Source organism: Carassius gibelio, chromosome A12 (genome assembly GCF_023724105.1).
Source record: "Carassius gibelio isolate Cgi1373 ecotype wild population from Czech Republic chromosome A12, carGib1.2-hapl.c, whole genome shotgun sequence".
In the NCBI taxonomy this organism is placed as follows: Eukaryota; Metazoa; Chordata; class Actinopteri; order Cypriniformes; family Cyprinidae; genus Carassius; species Carassius gibelio.
The window spans coordinates 10,853,958-10,878,019 of NC_068382.1; the positions used below are offsets into that span (position 1 = coordinate 10,853,958).

Here is a 24,062-nt window from a genome sequence, read left to right on the forward strand (position 1 = left end):
ATGAGCTCCCGGGAAGTCGGCATTCGAAGAGGTGATAGGGACTTTAAGCAACAGCCTCTGGTGGAACGGCAACGCCATTCTGGCGTTGTATTGCGCCTGCGCGAATTTAACTGCTACTTTGTGACGTTCTAATTTAACGGTCTACTACGGGAGAACAGCTGATTTGCCGGAGTCGCTACAACGTGAGAGGTTAGGTAAATAAATGTTATGTTTTTAGACTTATTTACATCATACAATATTAAAAACTCCTCTTCTGACAAAAGATTGTAATTTAACGCCAAAAGCAATCCTTCTCCTGCTTTTTTAAATTATATATTTTTTTGGATCTCAATAAATGAATTAATGCTGCGTTGCGCTGTTCTGTTTTACCGTTGCTTCGTGACTTTTACGTTCTTGGCTACAGCGGTGTGACGGCAAACTTCCGGTCGCTGTAGCCGTTCCATTCGCAGCTGTTGCTACTGTCCCTACTGTCCCTACAGTCTAAAAGAGCGACAAAATGTCCACAGCTCACTTCACGTTTGACGACGAACAAAACAAAACAAAGTGTAAAGCACGCAGAGCGCTCATTCGTGGCAAGAACACAACCAATTTGAAAAGACATTAACAGACGAGCCACCCGGACATTTTCTCAAATGTAATTTTACAACGATGTTCTTTTGTTTATTGAGCTAAGCAAAATTGGAATAGTGCAGTGCGTAGATGTTGTAGCATTAAATATTACGAACTGAAAAGTACTGTAAAATAGCCCCTTCTTCAAATTAGATGCGAGCACAATACTAATACGTAATATCATGATAAATACATTTGATTAATACTAATGTTTAGTATATTTTATAATGTTCTACTTGTTGACAATATCACACATATTTCTATATTAGTCATGTGAAACATGAATGTTCACATCCTATCATTATACATACAAATCTAGCAATAATGTAGTATTTAAAACATACAATATTGCTAGACAAATGAATACCTTATAAAATCTTGTTACTTTTTTTATCCACCTAGCTGCCAACTTATTAAATATTTACTTTAAATGTATGCACTTATTGTTCAGCTCAGCTGTAAGCTTTAAGGTCCTGGACCTAACTTTATTTTTCTTTTATTGATGGTCAATTGGCAGCTAGTTATTGTTTACATTATCATGACAGTGTTTGTTGCTGCATAAAAGCTTTTGAATCGAAATAAAGACACAGTTGTGTTGAAATAAAGTTGAATTTGTGTTTTATATATTTTGGTTAAGTTTGTTTCCTATACCAGCTGTAAAAAATTGTCTAGTAAATCTGTTATTGATTTTAGTCTTATTTTAGTCGACTAAAATACCAAGCAATTTTAGTCGACTAAAATACCAAGCAATTTTAGTCGACTAAAATAAGACTAAAATTAAAACAAATCAGATGACTAAAACTTGACTAAAACTAAAAAGAATTATAGTCAAAAGACTAAGACTAAAACTAAATTAAAATTTCGTGTCAAAATTAACACTGCTGTGAATAAACAAAATGCTTACTTTTCAATGAAAGAACACTTAGAGTGTAGGTTGCTTCTGGTGTTTGGAGTTGTACTTCAGTATAATGAGGTCCATGTTTAAGAATAGCCTACACTAATATATATATATATATATATATATATATATATATATATATATATATATATATATATATATATATATATATATATATATTATCAATTTAACATCATTAACATACATTGAAATACGTCTTCTTTCAGTTAGACTGAATGTTTTCCTGCCCTGCTAAATGTTGGGCTCATGATCAATAAGTTGTATTCGCCTCAAATTGATTTTTTAAAAGACTGTGAAACTGGGTGCAGTTAGTGCGTGTCGCGCTCGCTGTGAAGCGGGAGCAGCTGACGGAGGATTCTGCTTGGTCTTTTTTTTTTATAATTATTAATTATCAATTGAAAATGTGTTGTTATTATGGTCTTGTAAAAATAATATAGGCTGTGAGAAAATAATGAATAAAAAGAGTAAGGCTGCTGTGAGTGCAAGCATGTTTCAACTCAGTAGCATGACAAAACACCGTTCCTCACAGACAAAAAACAGACTGAATTCAGTTCAGCTGGAGGGGGTTGGGGATTTTGGGGTAGTTCTGTATAGCTTGTGGGGGTTGATATAAAGGTGTGAATCTCTTGCTCTTTCATATGGACAGTGTCTTATGAGGATTTGCAGAGCCGGTTTAGCCAAAGTAGAAGAATTGCCTCGTTATTTTGGTTTTAGAATAACATTAAAGAAAGGTTTTGATCCACTTCAAATGTTGACTACTGTATAGCGCAATAAAGTTTATTTATTATTATTACTTCATTTTAGAGCAACTTGCCTTCGTCCAAACATTATTTTTTAGAGTCCAGACACCAGTAAAGTATCCTTCTATGAACATGTTTTATAGGATGTTTTAGATTTGGGAAATACACATGCATACTGACGTGACAAAGAACACTTTTTGAAGACATTATTATTATTATTAACATTATTATTATTGTTATTATTATTTACAATACACAAATTGTAAAAAAAAAAAATTCTCAAAACATAAAATATCAATTTTATTTCAACTTTTGTTTTTGTGTTTCAGAGGAAAAATCTGTGTTTAGGGGGGGTGAAATGCTCGTTTTCACTCAATATCCTGTTAATCTTGAGTACCTATAGAGTAGTACTGCATCCTTCATAACTCCAAAAAGTCTTTAGTTTTATTATATTCATAAGAGAAAGATAGTCTGTACCGATTTTTCCCGGAAAAACACGACCGGCTGGAGGCGTGGTGTGTGGGCGGAGCTAAAGAATCATGAGTGCCAGTAGGCTTTTGCGTTGAGAGCATGTGGAAACTGTGACTTTACCGTGAGGACAAAACCAACCAAAACAAACCATGGCTAACAGTCAGATTCAGCGTATATTTATGATCCAGAATCAGATCCCGAGGCTGAATCTGAACGAGAGCAGCAGCAGCAACGACCCGCTCCGAGCGGGGCTCGAACCTGGGTCTCCGGCATGGGAGGGGACGCACTAACAAGGAGGCAGATATATTTTGAGCAGTTTTACTCACCGCCTGCGGTTCCAACACACGATCGTGACCCTTTTTCGTTGGGATTGCATCATCCTTAAGAAATAAACGGTACGCAAATCCGTCGTCAAACTGGGCCTTGTTTGTAAAACAAGCGTCTTCGAAATGCAGGGAACAAACAAAAACACTTGCACAACTCCGTTGATGCTCTGTAAAAATAAACTCCATCCACTGGTCCCTTAATGCTGTTTTTTTTTTTTGGTAATCTGTGCAGGGTTGTCTTGCCCTGGCAACCAAAAACACACTTCTTTTGTGACTTTTCGCGACGCTCTCGCTCTGATCAGTGAATCGCTCTGATCAGTGAAATGTCTGTGCTCTCAGTGCTCTGCTATACGGGAGCGCGCGCTCTTCTGGCAGAAGTGCCCTAGGACCCATATAAGGAAATTCTGCTCCATCTAACGTCACACAGAGCCATACTCGAAAAAAACTTACCGAAACTTGGGAACAAAAATACTCCTTCAAACGTACAACTTAATTTTTGAAACTTTGTCCATGTTCAGCATGGGAATCCAACTCTTTAACAGTGTAAAAAACTCCGTATGCATGAAATAGCATTTCAACCCCCCTTTAAGGCATCTCTCCATTACAGGGTCCTGAAAGCAGAATTTATGCAAATGCATAAGAAATGCTTTAAAAACTTTAATAGAGATGTCTAGAGGTTATTTAATAGGTCTGCCTCCACGTAATATTTTTCTAGTTACTGGTCATTAATTTGTCATTATTCAACTAATCACAGGTTTATATTAAATTTACATCTATACTCCATAATGAGCCTTAATATATTCCGCGCTCATGCACGTGCATTAAGCTTGCCATAAAGCACAGGCAGAAGTAGCTTAATAATTGTGAAAAGGGAGACATTTTAAATATATATTAATAAACAAATGTTTTCTTGTCGGCTGCAAGATGAAATTCACAGTGCTGATTCTCTCCATGCACATTTAGAGAGAAATTCAACCTTCACAGATTACATTATGCTTTCATTTTGAATCGATTCGTTTTAAAGTAGACATTTCAAGCTTTCTGTAGATATATTTTTCCTGTATGCGAGACACCCCAATTTTAAGTTATTTAATTATCAGGAAAAAATTCAAGTGATCGAGAGGGCCCCCCCTGTCATGCATGCGCATTATTTATTTTCGCACAAACACTTGAATATGAATAATAATTCACATTTTGCATATGCATTACAAAGTAAATAATTTTTACATGCAATTATCCAAAATAAATAAATGATAATAATAATAAAAAAGTAGACAAATAAGAATAAATGCTGTGCGGTTTTTTTTACTTAAATTATATGAAAGCAAGTAAAGAAGTCTCCCTTTAAAATCACTGAAGTTGTCAGTTGATGAGGCTCTTTTTTACACCGTGCGCATTTTGCTGATTATAATGAGAGAACTTGTTTAAATGTGAGGATATTTGTGTGAGGATAATGTAAGGATAATTTGTCCATTCTTTTTTGTTGTTTTAATGATTTAGCTAAATCGTGCAGGTTTAATTTATTTGTTTCTTGTTTTAATTAGGCCTCAATAATGGGATCAAAATTACAGTGCCTCACGTTTTACTAAAATAAAGGAAATAATTTATAGAAAACAACAATTTCTTAATCGGTGTACAGACAAATATATTTTTCACAAAAAATTTAAATATAGGCATCACTAAAATAGACTACCACTTTTAATGCTTTGATTCCACAATTTCTTTAGAATAATATTCATATTATATAAATAATACTGCACACCATTTAATGTGTCAAATCTAAAATATGGTGTAATACTGTGTAGCTTAAAGAAAATATAAGCACAGGCTCATAGGCTTGATATTTATCCTGCTTGAATTTGTTCTAAGAAACGCACATAACTTCATAAGTAATAAACTTTCATTTGTGAATATTAAATATTTGAACTACAGTGTTTTTCTTTCATTTTTCTTGACTGCAGCTGTCAAATGTAACACATCGGTGAGGCAAAGCTGACATCTATTTGCGAAAATGTGCTTTGACGCGCTTGTTTGATAACTTGTGGTTAAAGAGCCACCCAGTGGTCAAAAGCTGCAAATGCACACCTGCGTCTGGTTGGCCACCCACTGTACATAGTAAATTTAACTCTTATGTCAGTTCTAACTTCTTGTATGATATCTTAAATTTTCTGCTCTCCTGATGTGGCTGCTAATGTGTTTGCAAAGTCCTCATATCAGCAAGTGTTCTTCCCATGATTTTGGGAATAAAGCATAGTTTTCCAAACACGTGAGTGCTTGGTTTTAAGACTCCTTTATAGGGAATAGCAAGGAGCACAGAATGGGACCCCTAGATGACTTGTAGAATTACGTACACTTCTAATCATAGAGTCAAATGTAAGCTGTTCCGCCTCTCATGGGGTTTATTCCCTTGGAAGGAAAATTGCACATTATGGTTTTGGTTGTTTTTGGCATTTTTGCTCATGTTCATCAACATGATGATTTTATGACGTTACTGTTTGAGGTCTTTAGACAGTCACATTTACAAATTTTAAGTGTTTACCTTCTGCAATAGGTTAAACTGCAAGGATATGATTTATCTCTGCTTCATTCTTTGTAACCAGACCTTGACATATGTCTAGATAAATACACACTGGCTGATAATAAAAGCTCATGTGGTGATGCACTTCCATTCGAACCTTGGTGCACACAAAACGAGTGGACTAAGGCACTTTGAGAAGGTGGTCTCTGTCCGCATCCAAACAAACTCAATTTTACCAAAATATAAATGCAACATGAAAGATATTTAAACCTACCAAAAACAGGATGTGATGTCATAAGATGCGACCCTATAAAAAGACAGAATGCTCAAGCATACCTGGTTATCCTTGTCATAGGAGCTACAGCATATTGCCCATAACAGTTCAGTTCAGTACAGGCACTGGCACCACTGTCAATTTGCAACAGAAATCTAAAGCATTTTCAATGGATGGTCATGTTTGGTCACTGCTTCAAAAGAGGGTGGCTACCTGAGAAAAATACCTATGGAAATCTGGTACAATATTAAAAAGTGTTAAAAATCTGCTAAAGTTAGATTAAAATGCCATTTCTTCTGTATCAAACCTTCAAATTAATTTGGTCAGTTGGTGTGACATAATATTTGTAAAAAGTACAATTCCAATGATCTTTACTTTTTGAATTTAGTCAATGTATTTTGCTCATATAAAGCATCGCCTTTTGCAAAAAAAACATAAGGCATTGTCACTTGCACTATAACTGGTAATGCTCTGTGACACTTTTTCGGTCTCTGTAATGCTGGTTGCATTCCTGTGCTAACTGTAATATCATGGTTTGCGGCAATCTGTAATTATTATTATTATTATTATTATTATTATTTTTTTTTTTTTTTTTTCAAAATGTAACACATCTTCAGGGTCCTCCAAGAGTCTTTCTACCACTAAACCTCTCCATTCTTCATTTTCAGTTAATAAAACATTTAAAACCATTGTTGGACAGCGCAATCGTAAGCATTTTTTCCGTTGGCTTTCAAATAATTTTGAAGTTAGGACAGCTGTGGGGTTGTCCTAAAGCAGAGATAGGCAACTCCGGTCCTGGAGGGCCACTATCCTGCAGAGTTTAGCTTCAGCCCTCATAAAAACTCACCTGCCTGTATCTAGTAATCCCGAAAACACTGATTGCCTTGTTCAGGTGTGTTTAATTAGGGTTGGAGCTAAACTCTGCAGGATAGTGGCCCTCCGGGACCGGAGTTGCCTATCCCTGTCCTAAAGTTAAGAGAATTTTTAAGATGTTTTGTCAAGTTAGGAGGTTTCTGTAATACCTTTCCTATCTGTAGTTAATATAACACACTTAGGAAAAGCTGTTCACTTGCAATGGGTGTTGCACATATCTTTGGGCACTAAAAAGAAAATGATTATCTCCTCTCCTGCTCTAGTGTGCTGCCAGTCAAGCTATTGGCTGGCTAGACATGCGGATTACTGGTTTCAAGGTATACCGCGATTTGAAAATTTCAGGGTTCCTGCGGTATTCGCAGTTTTTCATGTCTCCACAAAGAGTGAAAGTGCAGGAAATTTGGAATCCCTCAGATTGAGTCCAATGTAGGGAGTAACACGACCCTTCCCCCTCCTGTTGGTGCAAGCAGTCAGTCACACATGTATAATGGCTGAAGGAGCTTCCCCTGGAACCAGGGGCATAGCCATAATTTCAGAAGGGGGGGGGGGGGCAGTAATGTTTATATATATATATATATATATATATATATATATATATATATATATATATATATATATATATATATATATATATAATATATAATATATATATATATATATATATATATATATATATATATATATATATATATATAAATATATAGATATATTATATATATATATTATATATATATATAATATAAATATATATATATATATATATATTATATATATATATATATATATATATATAATATATATATATATAGCTATCTCTATCTAAAAAATATAACCATCACAAAACAGAAAGATAGTCGTGGATTATCAGGTGACCACACACAGTACTAAGAACCAAGGGTTCCCAAACTTTTGAGTGGGGTTATTTTAATAATTTCAGCATTTTTTTTTTTTTTTTGTCTTGTGGACTAAATGTTAATATATTTTATGTACAATATCTTACTAAGGACAGTACTAAATAAAATATACCATGCATTTAGTATGATCTCTCTTATTTTTTGAAAATTACTCGCTTTTTCACAGATTCTGCAAAGGGTGCCCAAACTTTCGAGCCCCACTGTGTGTGTGTGTGTGTATATATATATATATTAGAGGTGGGCATAGATTAATTTTTTTAATCTAGATTAATCTCACTGTGATCTTGAAATTAATCTAGATTAAAATGGCTCATTCGAATTCTGCCAGTGGCATTCAGAATATGTGTGTTACCCAAATAAAATCGACAAACAGTAAGTCTTTGAGAAGGGGTTTATCAAGCTAGATGGTGCATTAGAAATGTACATCTCCTGTTTCCAAAATGCATCACAAACTGCTTGAAAAAGCTGTAAACTAATTCTACACTGCACAAGCGGGGACCCGGTGAAGGTTGTACCAGTGGGCCCTGTTTGAAATTGTTTAATTTTAATGTTCGTTTATTTTTATTTATTTGTGCTATTTACACAATGTTTTTTTTTTCAAGTTTGTAGGTGTCATGGTACGGAAACTAAATAATTAAATGTGAAAAAGCACTGCATAGTCTTCAATGTAAAAACGAAATATACAAAGAAACCTACATTTATTCAGACACCTTCAACATTTCTCACATTATTACAGTTTTGCTATATATATATCAAAAAATATATCTGGTGTCTGAATAATTTTTGGTTTGACTGTTAAAACTACAATGTAGTCAAGAGAAGTGAGTGATTTTCTTTCTTTCATTTTCTTGGATTAACATTACAGCAGCCAGTAGCTAAATTAGGCGCGGTCACTTTAAGAGACGATGAACGCATCCAATATTAACAAATCCCATTTTTTTCCTCAACTGTTTACTTTCACTTAAGAAATAACTGACAGTTTTTTCGAGCATAATTTCCAAGGTGGATATTTTGACATATTTCGTATGTATTTGTCGGCACTAGAGCAAAAATAAGCAAATTTGATGTTCAAGTGTTTTAATCAAAACACTTGAAACCGCTTATTTTAGCGTCTCGAGATGCCTTTCTCTGCGTGAGCCCTGAACACCTGAACACCGCGAGTACTGAATTGGGCTCTTTCACATCTTGTTGTTTGTTTCAAACTGTGATTTGTATTTGTTCATTCCGGTGCAGGAGGGACTTTGAGGAGAACTTCGCAGAAGAGAGCTTGGTTCATTGTCGCTGTCCGTTAGGCTGGCCTCAGCCAGTCGGTTATATAAAATATCAAGGTGAAAGTCATCATAGCTTGCTTAGTATAGACCCAGCTCCCAACCCAACTTGGAGAATAGATTAACGGCGATATTTTTTTTATCGCCCGATAAGAGTCTCGCGTTAACGCAGCACGTTAACGCCGATAACGGCCCACCACTAATGTATGTGTGTGTGTGTGTGTGTATATATATATATATATATATATATATATATATATATATATATATATATATATATATATACACATCATTGCCGCAGACCTAAGTGTGACATGATCCGTCAGAAATCATTCTATTATGCTGAAATTCTGCTCAAGAAACCTTTTTTAATTATAATTATTAATATTTAAAACAGTTGAGTACCTTTTTTATGATTCTTTATGAATAGAAAGATCCAAAGATCAGCATTTATGTGAAATAAAAAGCATTTGTAACATAATACACCATTCGAAAGCTAAAGAGTCATTATATTTTTTCAGAAAAGAAATTATAGAAATTAATACTTTTATCTAGCAAGGATGTTTTAAATTCATCAAAAGGTATGATATAGACATTTATCATCACATTTATGTTACAAAAGACATTATAATATGTTATTTCAGATAAATGTTGGTTTTCTGACCTTTCTATTCATCAATGAAACGTGAAAAAATTCTACTCCGATGTTTTCAACATCGTCAAAATAATGTTTTTTTTTAAGCAGCAATTCATAATATCAACCTGTTTTATTGAAGGATTGTGTGACTGGAGTAATGATGCTAAAAATTGTGCTTTGAAATTACAATAAATTAGTTTCTCTAAATACAAAAAAATCTAAATTTTACTGTTTTGCTGTACTTTGATGAAATAAATTCAGGCTTGTTGAACAGAAGAGACTTTTTTTTTTAAAACATGAACAATTTTACTGTTCAAAAACTTTTCACTGGTAACATTAGTGTATAGGCAACTTAATTTTTTCTCAAATTTCTAGCTTTCAATTGGCTTAAGAATCAGACAACTGCTGGACAATATTCAATAATAATGATTTATCAATGTTTATATACTACAAACACTTTTACATCACATTAAGACAGAATAGTTTCTATACTGTAATAAGGGTGATTCGGTTCTAGTTCGGTTCATTTGGTCCGAACCAAGGGCAAAAAATTTAACATTGTAGCATTTTTCTGCTTTTTTGGGTCCTTTTCACAACACACTGATTGCTTTGGTCCGAACCAGTTGAAACAAACCAAAATGCAGTCACATGACAACATCCACATCACTCATTGGGCATGACGTATTTTCTAAACTGCTTTTCGATTGGTCAGAATGTACGTGCGGGAAAATTCCAACATAAGAGGAAAAGCCAGCAAACAACACCGAGACAACACAACTATGGAGAGACGACTGCGCGGGCTGGTTTTGTCCCGGGCCATAATCGATTACATTGTATACACTACTATATGCAAACAATAAATTTCTAGAATGAAGCGCGGATGCGGCTTGAAAACAACGTTCTAATGCACTGCAAACGGCCCGCTCGTAACTTCGAGTGGAGGCGTGCATTAATTCTTCTTAACTCTGACATGCTCATGGTAGGGCTGTAGCTATCGAATATTTTAGTAATCGAGTATTGCTGCTGTTCCAGAAACCTCCTGCTTTCAGAGAGTGAATATGCGCTCTCATTCAGCCCATCTGCTGTTTGATTTGTTCAGGCATGGAGCATAATTTCACAAAGCTATTCAGAACATTGTTTTTTGATTAAAATTAAATAAAATTTAAAATGAAATAATTGGAATTACAGATTTAGTTTTAATAAAGATGTCTGTCTGTACTTTTCTTCTTCTTAGGGCAGCTGTAGCTCTAGAAGCAAATCAACCATCCACATCAAAAATTGCAAGGCAGCACAAAATTCAGGAAATATTTCAGAAATGTCGCTCACAAAAAAGTAGTGTTTAGTAAAAAAAATAAATAAAAATACATTTGATTTTATTAAGGTAATCATACTATCAAAATCTCATACTTGCCCATGCCTACTGTTGGCACACTGGTGCATATTTGTGACACTTATCCTAGTCATGGGAAACTACATTTCTTCTCACGATGATGTCATTCTGCTCTTACCTTGTTCCTCTAACCCCCATCATTCAACACCCTCCTCCAATCCACCTTTCCCTTTGTTCCATGATCATTTCATTCATCAGCATTGAAGATTTTGTCTTTATCAGTATTGTTTGCATTCTCTCTTGTGTGCAAACTCATTATTTTCCTTTCAGTTATCGTTACCCTAATTTTTCCATTTTGTTTGCCTTTTGCTTTCTCTCCCTTGCTCTGTGTGGAAGCTATTAAATGTGAGGTGCCAGATGTGGCCCATTAACCCATGCACCCCGCAGTAGGAATCCAGGAGGGCAATGCTAAATTCCCTTTGTGCCCTCAAACACCCACTAACGCAAACACCAGTACACAGTTCTTCGTCTTTCACAGCAATTCCATCCAGCCTTCATCACCCACAGTTGTGTTTACAGACACAGACACACACGCACACTGATATGATTCTAATTGCTTCATGCTGACATGTGTAGGCATGTAGATCTGGTATTTGAATGGATTTAAGATGAAAACAAATCTGTGGAGAAAGACTTGTGTGTTCTTGTGTGATGCCTACCTGTGGTCATGGTGGTGTTATGGGAGGGGACCCTGTTGCAACACCTGGTCATTGGCATACTTGGTGTATTTTTTTATGCTGCATAGGTGCAGCCCTGACATGAAGGTCTGTTTCATAATGTAAGATAATTTATGAAACAGGCTCAGTGAAAATAATGTATGAGATAATAATATGAGATAAATGAATTAAATTCTCAGAAATATTGATTTAAGTCTAAAAGTTTAAATACTTTCAGTATCAAAACATTAACTTGAACCACGTGTGTCCACATTGTGTTGCAGCTGTTCAGATCCGATTTGTGTGTCCAATGCTGCTCTTTTCACCTAATGTAATATCTGTATTGTTTTTTTTATGGCAACAAATGCTAAAACACAACAACAGCATTACGGTTTGCAATACAGATGTTGGACATGTTACCTTAGCATTGGAATATTACATATTATGAACCAATGGCAGAAAAGCTGGACTGCGCTTTATCTGCCGTTTTTCTGTGCTTTTTTCCAGGCTGGTGTCACTGCCGGCCTCAAAATTCAAAGAGTTATGTAGACCAGCAGTGTCATGTTCTGCTTGATTTGCAACAACACAACCTTGTTTCTTCAGAGACTTCAACATGTTTTCTAAAAACGTCTGACATGTTGAAGTTTTGCGGGGTATGAGAAAGTGACAGGCAAAGAAAAAGCTAAAGAAAAATCTGATCACTTAAATGGATTTCCAGAAATGCAGTGTGAATCAAAATTCAAACCACATATTTTTTTTTTTTTGCCATTCACTTAATATGATCAGATTCCAGTCCGATATGCAAAAAAATAAGATTTGGACTGATGTTTGTTCTGTGTGAACGAACTCTTAGAAGGCGGCCTATGCAGGCAGCAGATAACAATGCTGCTAAAGGTTCTGAAAAAGAGCATGAGTGTGTGTTGAGTGCACTTTGGTGCTAATCTCTCTCTCTCTCCCTCTCTCTCTCTTTCTCTGGGGCTGTTCAGGGTAATATGAGAATCACAGCAATGTGGGCAGGAGTCCTGCATGTTTTCTTTCAGCAGGATCACTTCTCTCCTTTACAGGCTTTCGTTTGACATCATGGCTGACTAAAAACTGACATAAGAAGGATTAGAGTGTAGGTGTGTTAGTGACTGTACCAGTATTTTGTATATAGTCCATATAGTTTTTTTTCCTTCTTTTGTTTCTTGCTTTATTCAGTGCTTAAACAAAAGACTTTTTTGATTCAAGAGCAGACAACTCATTTTGTTTGTCTCTTTCAACAGTGGAATTATATCGTCAGACTCTTTGTCCACTAGGAAGTGAGCAAGACTCTTCCGTGTTGTAGCTTATATCTCAGCCAAAGGACGTGTAACTGGAATTGAGATATAATGGATGCTCTGGACTCCAAAGCTGAACGTATTGCCCGCTACAAGGCAGAGAGAAGACGGGAGTTGGCTGAAAGGTATGCCGACTTGGAGGAAAGTTCATCCCTATATACACGGAGGGAAAAAAATAGGGAAACCACAGGCACCTCTGAGCTGAAGAAGACCGAGGTTTCCTCTCTACTAAGTCAGTGCGATAAAGATATCAGTGCTCTGAGCAGGCAAGGAGAGGCAAAAACAGATGCCACACCATTCGTTAGCCACAGTGACGAGAAAAACCAAGTAACATGTTCACGCCAACATCACAGGTGAGTTTAAGTCTTAGTGTAATATCCTGCAATGATAAATATTGTCCGTTCAGAGTGTAACACAGATCTCATGTTTCACTGCTCAGTAAGTTCAGACTGAGGGCACTTTGAACTTAGCCATAGTCAGGGAGATTTTTACATTAAAGATTTTTGTTTTGGTTTTAACTTACTAAAGCACAGCCAACATAGTGTTTCTCCTTTATTGGCAATTACAAACATGGATATTATAAGCAAATGTGAAAGGGGTTCCAGATGAGGGAGAGGAATGATAGTCTCAGTCTTAGTTTGGAATGTTCTTGTATGACGGACAGAGTAGAAGTTTCTCTTCCTTGTTCGGTGCTGATTATCTGTACCGATTTGTCCGATTTTAAATAATAAAAAACAAATCCTCAATAAAAATTTGAGAAATACTCAGTATTTTAATAATTTGACTAATAAATTTATAAAATAACTGGTTGATAGGAGAGTGGCATGTTGACATTGGAGAGTGAACAGGAGAGTGGCATGTTGACATTGTTCATTCTCAGACTCGGCCATTACATGTCAAACCAGCAAGTCCTGCCCCAGCATGTCACCGTTTAGTCTTTCATTTTCTGCACTGTCAAGGTTAGTAAGACCTGGGTCTAATATAAAAGAGAAAGTAAAACTGGACTAGATGTAGAATATAATTGATAAGGGTCAATGTGGAGGACTATGTGATTAATGAGTTGAGAACTAATCTTTAGCTGTTTACTCCGGTGTCTTCAAGTGTCAGTGAAATTGTGTGCTGGCTGTAAGCTTGATCAGACAACATGACGTTTAGCTTTGTATCTGCTGGCACAGAGCCTAATTTTACTGCACAAGTTGTTCCCTTACTGTTACATTGTGAAGTACTATGGCAATTAGTAAATAACTAGACGCTTTCTAACTGCTTTTGTCTAAATAAAGAGAAAGAAAATAAAGTGAAATAGAAAACTATAGTTTTCTGAGTGAGCGATCTTTGCTTCTCAGGTGTTTTCTTCCTTTTAGCTCCCCTACATCATTTACGTCAAACCCATGTTATTTGCATAGCAAAAGACAATGTCCAACCAGACAACACTACTTACTACTACCAGTCAAAAGTTTCCAAACTTACTTCAAATTTACAGAATGGAACAGGTAGTAAACTTTTCAGCATCAGTTTACTTGGAGAAGACCAAATTAAATATATAAGATGTTACAATAAGGCAAAGGTAAACTTGCATAAGGGTTTTTGGTTACTATATTATTCCCATACTTAAGTTATTTTATTTCATAATTCTGATGATTTATTTAAATTGTGGAAAATATTAATAGTGAAGAATGATATGTGTCCAAACCCTTGACTATTATAAACTTTGTGTCAGAGAAACGTGAGCAGCCATCTTTAGAATATTCGTCTTTAAACTTTTCTTTTTGTGGTAGCATCACAGTTTGAGTAATTAGTAGGTAGAGTGCATTTAGGTAGAGTAGGTAGAATTAAGGAAAGTCATAATGTGCATTTTAATGTTCGAAGCGGATGTCATAAATTACAAATGTCATAGACCAGGAAGATTTTCAAATGAGCAGTTCATTCATAAATTTGTACAAATTGACTTACTTTCAAGTATTTCATGGTACAAACAGAAGACAGCACTGAAAAGGGGTGATCTATAAACAAGGTCTATAACTTTAGAGAAAACATAATAAAAGCTACAATTTGTAAGGGTTACTTGATCATCTGTTCTAGGGCTGTAGCTATCGAATAGTTTAGTAATCGAGTATTCTACCAAAAATTCCATCGATTATTCGAGTAATCGGATAAAATGTGTTTTTGCTTAATTAAAGTGCAATTTTATTATGCAAGAGAAAATAAGACTGCTGGGTCTCTTAAAATGAACAATTAAGTTTCCTTTTTTAGAAAAACTATTTTTATTTTTTAAATGCATAGAATGCATACATAAAAAATAAACATTTAATTATTACCCATTCTTTCTCTATCTGTACTTGTACTGTGAACAATGAAAAGAAAGTTGACAGATGAATTAAGTGCTTTTAAGTGGCCATTCAGTTGGGGTTTCAAATAAAGCATTTTATGAGATGCATTAAACATTAAACACATAGAACATTAATTTAATTTATTTTTAATTATTGAAAATTAAGCAAACTTAACTTTTTGGTAAACAAAGGGGCTTTACTATTAAAAATAAAACATGGAAGAAATGTTGCGTGATTAAACCTTAAAAAAAATAATGTTTGATTTATTTTTTTCCTTTTTATTTTTTAGTAGTAGGCTATGTACATTCTGCTGAACAATAGTAATACATCTCTGGCAAATAATTGTCTTTACTAACTAAACCGGACTTTTATTTTGACGGGTTGATGTACTTTTACAGTTCTGTGTATGTGATGTGACGCTAGTTTTACTCCAGTCAAACGGTCAAATGCTCATGAAGTAACTGTCAGAGCAGTTCTGGAGATGTTGTTCATGTGTTCACTTCCTTATTTAGTGAGGCAGCAGACGATGAAATCACCGGGGCGTCACATGCGCTTCAGTGTCTGTAATAAAGGAAGTCGCGCTTCTGCTCCATTCATTAACAGAGACACGCAGAACATGCAGGATTCATATTTAAATAGACTGTTCTGGCTTAATATTTACATATATTAGTCCATATCGTGATTTGATGTAAGTGTAATGAACGATTTTTGATTAATTCATTCAAAATTTGGCAAATTCCGTGCCATTCCGCGTTAAACTGTAAATTACGTTTTTATGACTGGATTCCGCGATTCCCTCTATGTTTTCTGCATTGCAGTAGTCATAGGGCCCTAGTTGTGGTATGCCAGCTCTATCTTGCAGTGGACACATGCCACGACGTTCTCTTTACGTTTGCCCGCGCCCTCAAATCAAAGACACTAGGAGTTTCTCAGTGTCAAGGATACTTCCTTGGTAGGACTGATCCTTCCAAGTCACTTCCTTCAGAGGCTAGGTGAGAGTCCTCTTTAGCATACGGAGAACACGTAAATGGAACAGGCTAGCAAGTGCACGTAATTGTGTCATTAGAAAAGGTCCATTTGAATCAGGCGGCAAGGAAGTCGACCGGAAGTTGAAGTCGGCTGCGTGCTGCCATCTTGTAGCAGAACTTCAAAATTCAAACTTCAAACGTCAAACTTTACTTGTATTTACTACAGTTACAACAAATGTTTGGTAACGTAAATAAAAGCCGTTAACGCTCCGACTACGTTAATGTTCAACATTTTTTAATTTTTGAACTAACGTTAGATAGCAAAGCTGCGCGAATAGGATTGTGGGTGATTTGAGAGCGCGAAGGATACACATATGCATCCTTTCCTGTGTATGGGATGCAGCACTTGTGTCTCCTTCCGCTTTGTGGGTGATGTAAACGCGTTGTCACATGAAAAAAAATCATTGCGAAAGAACCTGACGTGAGATTTAAAATAAATTAAGAGGCTTCGATCATTTTTTGTAATTGAGTTACTCGAGGAATCGTTTCAGCCCTAATCTGTTCTTTGTTTATACAACAGATGCAGCCATGTTGGGCTGATAATCTGACACAGTACCTTGAGGTAAAGGAAGGTTAAAAATGCAAGTTGGAATGTTTTAATATTTGATATTATGGCAAACTTAAACTGCCTTGAGCTGCTGTAGAGTTTGATTTTGCTAAATATTATATGCTAAATGATGTTTTGATTGCCAACAGAGATGGAAAGAAATTAAAGATCTCATCAAAATAGACTCCAATAGAGAGGTGCTAAAGCCAGTGTTCTGTATATATAAGGGGAAGAAAGCAGCATGTCACTGGGTTCTGTCTACTAAAAACTCATCTAGACTTATGGGGCTCAGCTGCAGGCTGATCTTGAATGAATGAATGAATGAGTTGGGTCAGGCTGTGTTTCAACCCCTCACCTACTCCCATATATAAAATGTTTTAATTTTCCCTGCTCTTTCTCTCTCTCTCTCTCTCTCTCTCTCTCTCTCTCTCTCTCTCTCTCTCTCTCTCTCTCTCTCTCTCTCGTCATCTTTCATTGCCACTAAGGAGTTTGTTTTTAGAATGTAGTTCTCCCAAGAATGAACATTCTGTCATTGTTTACTTACCCTAAAGTTGTCTTAAAACTGTATGCTGTTTTTTCAACTTCTCATGGAACACAAGAAGTCCGCAACAGTTCAGGGTCATCATGAGTTGTCAAGTTCCAAGAATGCACCATAGAGGTGGTCCATCTGCAGTATTACAAAGTCATCTGTTTCTCTGCAGCAGCTATAAAATCAGATTAGAATGTTACTCATAAATGCTCATAATGTAGCGCAATTCTGTGCCCTCAACCCTGTTCCATAAGCACCTTGTGGTCATTATGAACTTAGGATAAGATCTACAGTCTTTGAAGAAATGATATATGTATTAAAGGTGTTTATTTTGTTGGAGGATGGAAAGTTTGACGTTACTTGAGGATTTTGCTGCATACAGTATCTTTCGGGATAGTCATATGCTTGCTGTGATGAAAGTCTGTTAATAAAAGCTTGTTTGGACATCCGTTATATTGAGATGATGTGTTTTATGCAAACTGATAACCTAGGGCACACAAACTAACTTTGCTCATTTAGAATATTCCATATTCACTAACAATAGAACAAGGTAAAGAACACATGTGTTTGCATGTTGTGAATAAGGTGCATTTTTTTTTCTTTTTTTTTTTTTGTGAGATTTAATCCTGTGCATATGAATATCCACATACTTATTAGTGAATGAAAGCCAGTGTTGTTTGCACCAATTATTTGCACTATACAGTATATCCATGTGTATATGAATATATTATCAATTTAATTCATGTAAATTGTCATGCGTAATTTGGTTATATGTCTATTATATTAAATAAATGTAATATGATTGCATTGTAATGCTAGCATCTCGGGCACCTTATACCCTTGAACAGCAGCATACAAAAAAAATAAAAATAAAAAATACCTGGGAATAATTTAAACCCAGTAATAACACTTACCATATTTTTCGGACTATAAGTCGCACCTGAGTATAAGTTGCATCAGTCCAAAAATACGTCATGATGAGGAAAAAAAACCTATATAAGTCGCACTGGACTATAAGTCGCATTTATTTAGACCCAAGAACCAAGAGAAAACATTACCGTCTACAGCCGCGAAAGGGTGCTCTATGTCTTCAATAGACTACAGAAGCACTGAGCAGCATATATACGGTCATGTTTTCTATTGGTTCATTTCTCTTGGTTCATGTCAATTTAATTTTGATAAATAAGTCGCACCAGACTATAAGTCGCAGGACCAGCCAAACTATGAAAAAAAAGTGTGACTTATTGTCCGGAAAATACGGTAAGCCTCAACTCACTTTCAGTTTTATTTAAACATTTATGTAATTTTATTTAAAGTGCTAAAGTGATGCACAATGGAGGGTAAATCTTCCATTCCTCTTCCTGTAAAGTGATTTATCAGCATTCCCTATGCCATCTGAAGTGCCATTCTAAATGAAATCTCACTTGAGATGGAACACCCTATGAAATCTACATCACTTCCACTTATGGTCTGTTCAAGCAGACCTCTAGACTTGCTGTTTAGCTGCAGGGGATATCAGTGGGAGGGACAATTATTCTAAAGAGCATTGGGTTGCACAAAAAGCTGTGTAATGCAGTGTGAATATTCAATATATTTGCTGATTTAATTAAATTTTTCCCTCATCATGGGCATTTATAATGCATGGTGTATGCTTTCTCGTGTTTATCACTGAGTACCCATCCTTCTATAACTTAAGCAGGACAATGGAAGTGCCGGACAGCAAAACAGAGAAAAGGGTTTCAGGTGAAGCTGTGTCATCTTTTGTGTGCTTGCCACATAATAATTCACAAACTTTTATGAGTCATTGCCTTTCTCTCTCTCTCTCTTTTACACAGTCTGCTGGAAGCAGAAGAAGCCCAGATTGCACAGGGTAAGTTTCATTGATTTCAAAGAGCCCCATTATGAAATACAGAATTCATTTATCTTGCCTGCATTGTGCCACACTCTCACTTTTTAAAGAGGACAGTTGTTGGCCTCATTAGTAGTACTTAAATCCACCTTTACCAAAAACTTCAACTCAAAATGACAGTAGTTTTACAGGAATATTTCTAAAGATGGAAAATACAACATGCTATAGTGTTCCAGTAAATGACTAAAATTTTGTTACATAGTATTGACTATAAAAAATATATTGTAACACGTTCATAATATTTCTGTTTTAAGACTCACCCATTTGATCTTTTGGGGTTATTCATGGTCTATTGTTAGTAATTTGTTAATACTCCCATAATTTGCACAAAGCATCACGGTGAGTAGGAAGTAGGTGTATAGAGTAGCTCCTAAACTTGGCTCTTGGCACAGCAATTGAAGTAATGTTTAGTGTGACAAAAATCTAAGTGTTCAAATTAAGATGGGTAGAAACAGTAAATAATATCTCAGCTTACAGGTTGTGTCTGGATCACTGAAAAAGCACTTTATAGCCTGGGAACAGTGCTTTTCTCTCTCTCTTGCTCAGTTTCTGGAATATTGTATATCATTTGCGGCATCAGGGTGTCACTATCAATATGCGTTAGACTTCCTTAGAGAGTTGGGATGAAGTAATGTATATAAAAGCATGATCTGCACTCACAAAATATTCTTCTAACATTTTATTGCACATTTGTATACATCCTGGTCCCACTAAGAAACTTGTTCAGTTTGAAGTGTGTGATACTCAAAGTAGATCCAGCCCCCTAAGTGGCCTGTACACCACAGCTATTCTCAACATACTGTAGCTATTTATGAAGGGAAGTGACGTGTGACCCAAACGCACACACCGTGAACACAGACAGCAGTGGGCAGCCATTTTTGCTGCGGTGCACATGGAGCAGATGGGAGTTTTGTGCCTTGCACATGGGTTTCACCTCAGTTGTGGTATTGAAGGTAGTAGAACCTTCAATCCCTTCCAGACCTGAGACTCGAACCTACAACATTTGGGTTACAAGTCAGATTCTCTAGTCATTAAAGTGCCAAACTCTACCTCTGAGTCACTAGCCGCTTTTCCACTGTCGGTCCAGTACGAGCCAGTGCTTTATACAAGCCAGGTGGGGCTAATAGCCCCAAAATAGTGCTGTGTTTCCATTGTCGGGCCAGAAGCTCCACTGCGCTTCACTAAAACCTGCCCTTTACATGCCTCTCAGGAACAATGTCACACAACCCCATCATTTTACCAACAAAGACAAGTTATCAGGAACTAGCACGATCACAAAACGAGCATGAAAAAAGCGCCATGCCTGTTTGCATGCTTTAATTATTTAAATCCAAAAACATCAATGTTTTACTATAAAAATTGATACATTGATGATAATGAATTTAATTTATCAGGATTAAAAATTAGTCACACAGAAATAATGAACATAGCCTGATTATTCAGTCGAGTCTGTTTGTTTATTTGTAGTCACAGTAGCCTATATACATCAAATTACCATTTCTATATTTTTATAAAAGCTCCCGAACAAAAACCATTGTTATGTTTTTATGACATAGGTGGCGTGGAGCTAAACTCTCAAGATGAGATTTATGACAGATAACTTACTAAATATGTTACTAAATAAATACACGATTGTGATAGAGAATAAGAAGCTGACATCTTATTTCTTCAAGTGGTCACATTTACCATGTTTACTATGATAACATTAATGGCTAGCATGCAGTCCTTTGCATTGCTTATAAATATTTCTGCCTTGAATGTTGATTAGTTATTTCAAACACTCACTGCTGACTGAAACTGCAACTTTTTTTGAAAACATTTTTAATGCTGAAGTTATAGTTGTTAGCTTTCTGAAATCATCCGCGGCACTGATGCTCTCCAGATGTGGAGAAACTCAGGCTTTGTTCATAACCACTCCTCCAGGCCCGGCTGGCCCACCTTGGCCATAGGTTTTCCTCGGGCCAAAAAGCCACTTGCCCAAAGACAGCACCGACAAGGCACGATCAAGCCCTGTAAGTGACAATGGTAATGTGCCTGGCCACACACTAGCATGCTCGCTTTTGGCCCGACATTGGAAACGCATCTACTGTCACTGAAACCCTGCATGTTGCCAGATGTTGAGGGGGTCGTGGTACTGAGGGTAGAAATATGCACTGTTCAATCACTCCCCCAACTCTACAATCCCTGCCGGACCTGAGACTTGAGCCCACAACCTTCTGGTTACAAGTCCAACTCTCTTAACTATTATACCACGAGTGCCCAATTAATTCAAGTAAATTTAGTAATTTTTGCACTTATAATTTGTGACTGCTTGAATGAATGAGGTGATAACTGTATGTGTAAGATGAATAAAGTATGATTACTCTATCCAAATCTCAAGGTTGCACCCAAGCCATGTAATTCGAGTTCCCCTGCTATATGTGTTGGTTTGATTTTCTGTCACAGTTTCTGTGCTGTGTTCTCTGTCTGACCTGCTTTAAAGTGCTTTGCAGTGAGGGCATTCATATGAATGTGTAAACTTGTAGGATTTGTCCCATCATTGACGTCTCTGGAGGAGTTGGACATTTTTGTGATGTAAGATGGCATTTTACTGTAAAATCAACCCACTCTGTGATGGCAGTCTGCTTTCCACTTAGTGAGAAAAAGAAAAGTCAAACTTACAAAGGTTTCATCAGAGGTAACACAACCAGAGTTATGTGACTCACAGACTGCCCCTATTACTATACTGAACAATAAAATAAGATTCATCACTGCACTAGGGCAGTGATTGTGGTCACAATAATTGCTTCCCTCAATTAATGAAGCATTTGCCTACTGACTATGTTACCTAAATAAAAAATGCAGTCTCCTTCAAGTGACCCTGTTTCTGAATATATACTTATTTACCAAGGTTTTTTTTTTTTTTTTTTTTTTTTCATTTAATTGTTCTTTGTTCTCATTTCTTGTATGTACAGTATGTAGTATATATGTGTGTACCAAGAGATCCTAAAAACCACAACAAATTCCTTGTTTGTCTGCACATACTTGACGAATAAAGCTATTTCTTATTATTCAGTAGGTGAAAGACTCCTGCATTGTACTACATCCACTGACATTCTGAAGTGTGCAGTCACTGGACATTTCTCTGTTCCATAAGGCCATGAGAGTTCTGTCATCTTTTTAAGCTTTTATGTATCTGGAAAATGAGGATTGCTAGCAAGTTGCTAAATATAGGAGCAAATAAGCATATAAGAATAATTTCTGAAATATGATGTGACACTGAAGACTGGAGTAATGGCTGCTGAAAATGTAGATTTATCACAGGAATATATTACAAAATATTAGAAACTGTTCTTTTAAATTGTAATAATTTTTCATAATATCACTGTTTTTACTGTATTTTATATCCAATGAAGCCTTAGTAAGCATTTTCTTTTAATCTTACCAACCGTAAATATTTGAACGGTAGTATATATCTGTTAATTGTATAATAAAGCATACTAATAATAAATGTTTATTATTATTATTATTATTTTTTTTTCTGTTAAGCATCGATGTTAATTCCTTTTAAATTACATTTCATAAAAGACTGTATCATCCAAACTCATTTTCACAGATTCCCTTTTCCCAGCTGGTCTTATTTCACACTCACTGAACAGGTGGTTTTCATATGGTCATTTCTTTGAGTTCTGCACAGTGGGTTAATGTCAAGAGCAGTACTTGATGATAAGTGTTTATAAAAGAGCTTTAGAAGGGGAGAGAGAGAGATAGTGTGTGTGTGTCTGTGTGATGGGTTATTTTTCTACAAACTAAAACTGTGAAACAATCCTCCTGGGAGCATCGCTTCACTCAATATATGTGATATACTGTGTGAAGTATGAGTAAAGATTGCTTCAGGCACTTTGATTGGTGTGCATACATGTGCAAATGTGCATGCTCAGACATTCCTGTGTGTGTTGACAGACGACAGGAAAGCAGATTATGACGCCAAAACCGGTATGCCTGCCAAGACGTCTCTTTTTAAAGTAAGTGCTCTTTATCTGTAAGCACTGTAATGGACATGTGATCTGCTTGTCAGCATGTGACTTCTCTTATTTGTGTTATGTTGATTTCACTGTCACAGGTATAAACTCTATTTTATAGTAATAGGTGGATCGTATTTCAGCACTAGCAGCACTAAGTTGAATTCCAGCTCTTCCTTCTCATTCAAAAATACTGATTTACAAGTTTTAAAATGCACTGTGGTAAATTAGCCTTCTGGATTGGTGTACAAATTGACTGAACAATGAAATCAATTAAACATATTATTGTCAGCTTAGCTCTGCAATTGTCCTGAAAGGAGCTTTCTGTAATGACTGTCATAAGAAAACCTGAATACTGGACTTGAAGATGTACAGGTGTTCTCAAGAACAGTTGAATGAAAACAACAAATTTTCCTGATTGCTTGTGAGGAAAAAGGAAAAGTTTAATTAAAGCAATGCTTTGGGTTAAAAAATTACTTTTTTGTAAAAAAAAGAAAAGAAAGAAATTGGTCTGGGTTGACACATGAATGTTAAATGTAGAAATGGCAGGACATTTAAAAAATTTTATTTTTCAGACCTTTCAGATTTTTACAGAAAAATTTGGGAAGTTAACGTCAAAATTGTATTAAATTACAATTTAGTTAAACTATAGGCTATTAACTATATTGTTAATCTAAATTATTTGTAGCACAATAAATTTTAAATCAGCAACACTCCCTCTCTGGAGTGCATATTTAATGGAAGTAACTGTATTTCCTGCCTTTACAGGAGCTGAAAAATGTAACTTTTCACATGTAAGGTTAATAG

The 24,062-nt window shown here is 35.8% G+C and overlaps 1 protein-coding gene across 2 annotated transcripts in view; it reads left to right on the top strand.

Annotated features, from left to right (window-relative positions):
• Positions 1–24,062, top strand: part of svild (supervillin d) — a 133,363-nt gene that overhangs the window by 47,319 nt on the left and 61,982 nt on the right. Inside the window, exons 1-4 of one of the 2 annotated variants that reach the window (XM_052612195.1) lie at positions 12,582–12,716; positions 12,861–13,267; positions 19,181–19,215; positions 23,197–23,258. In XM_052612195.1, the coding sequence (XP_052468155.1) occupies positions 12,966–13,267; positions 19,181–19,215; positions 23,197–23,258 (399 nt within the window). In that variant the 5' untranslated portion in view covers positions 12,582–12,716; positions 12,861–12,965. Of the gene's footprint in view, positions 1–12,581; positions 12,717–12,860; positions 13,268–19,180; positions 19,216–23,196; positions 23,259–24,062 lie in introns of those variants that run through there. The other variant, XM_052612193.1, reaches the window with a different exon arrangement.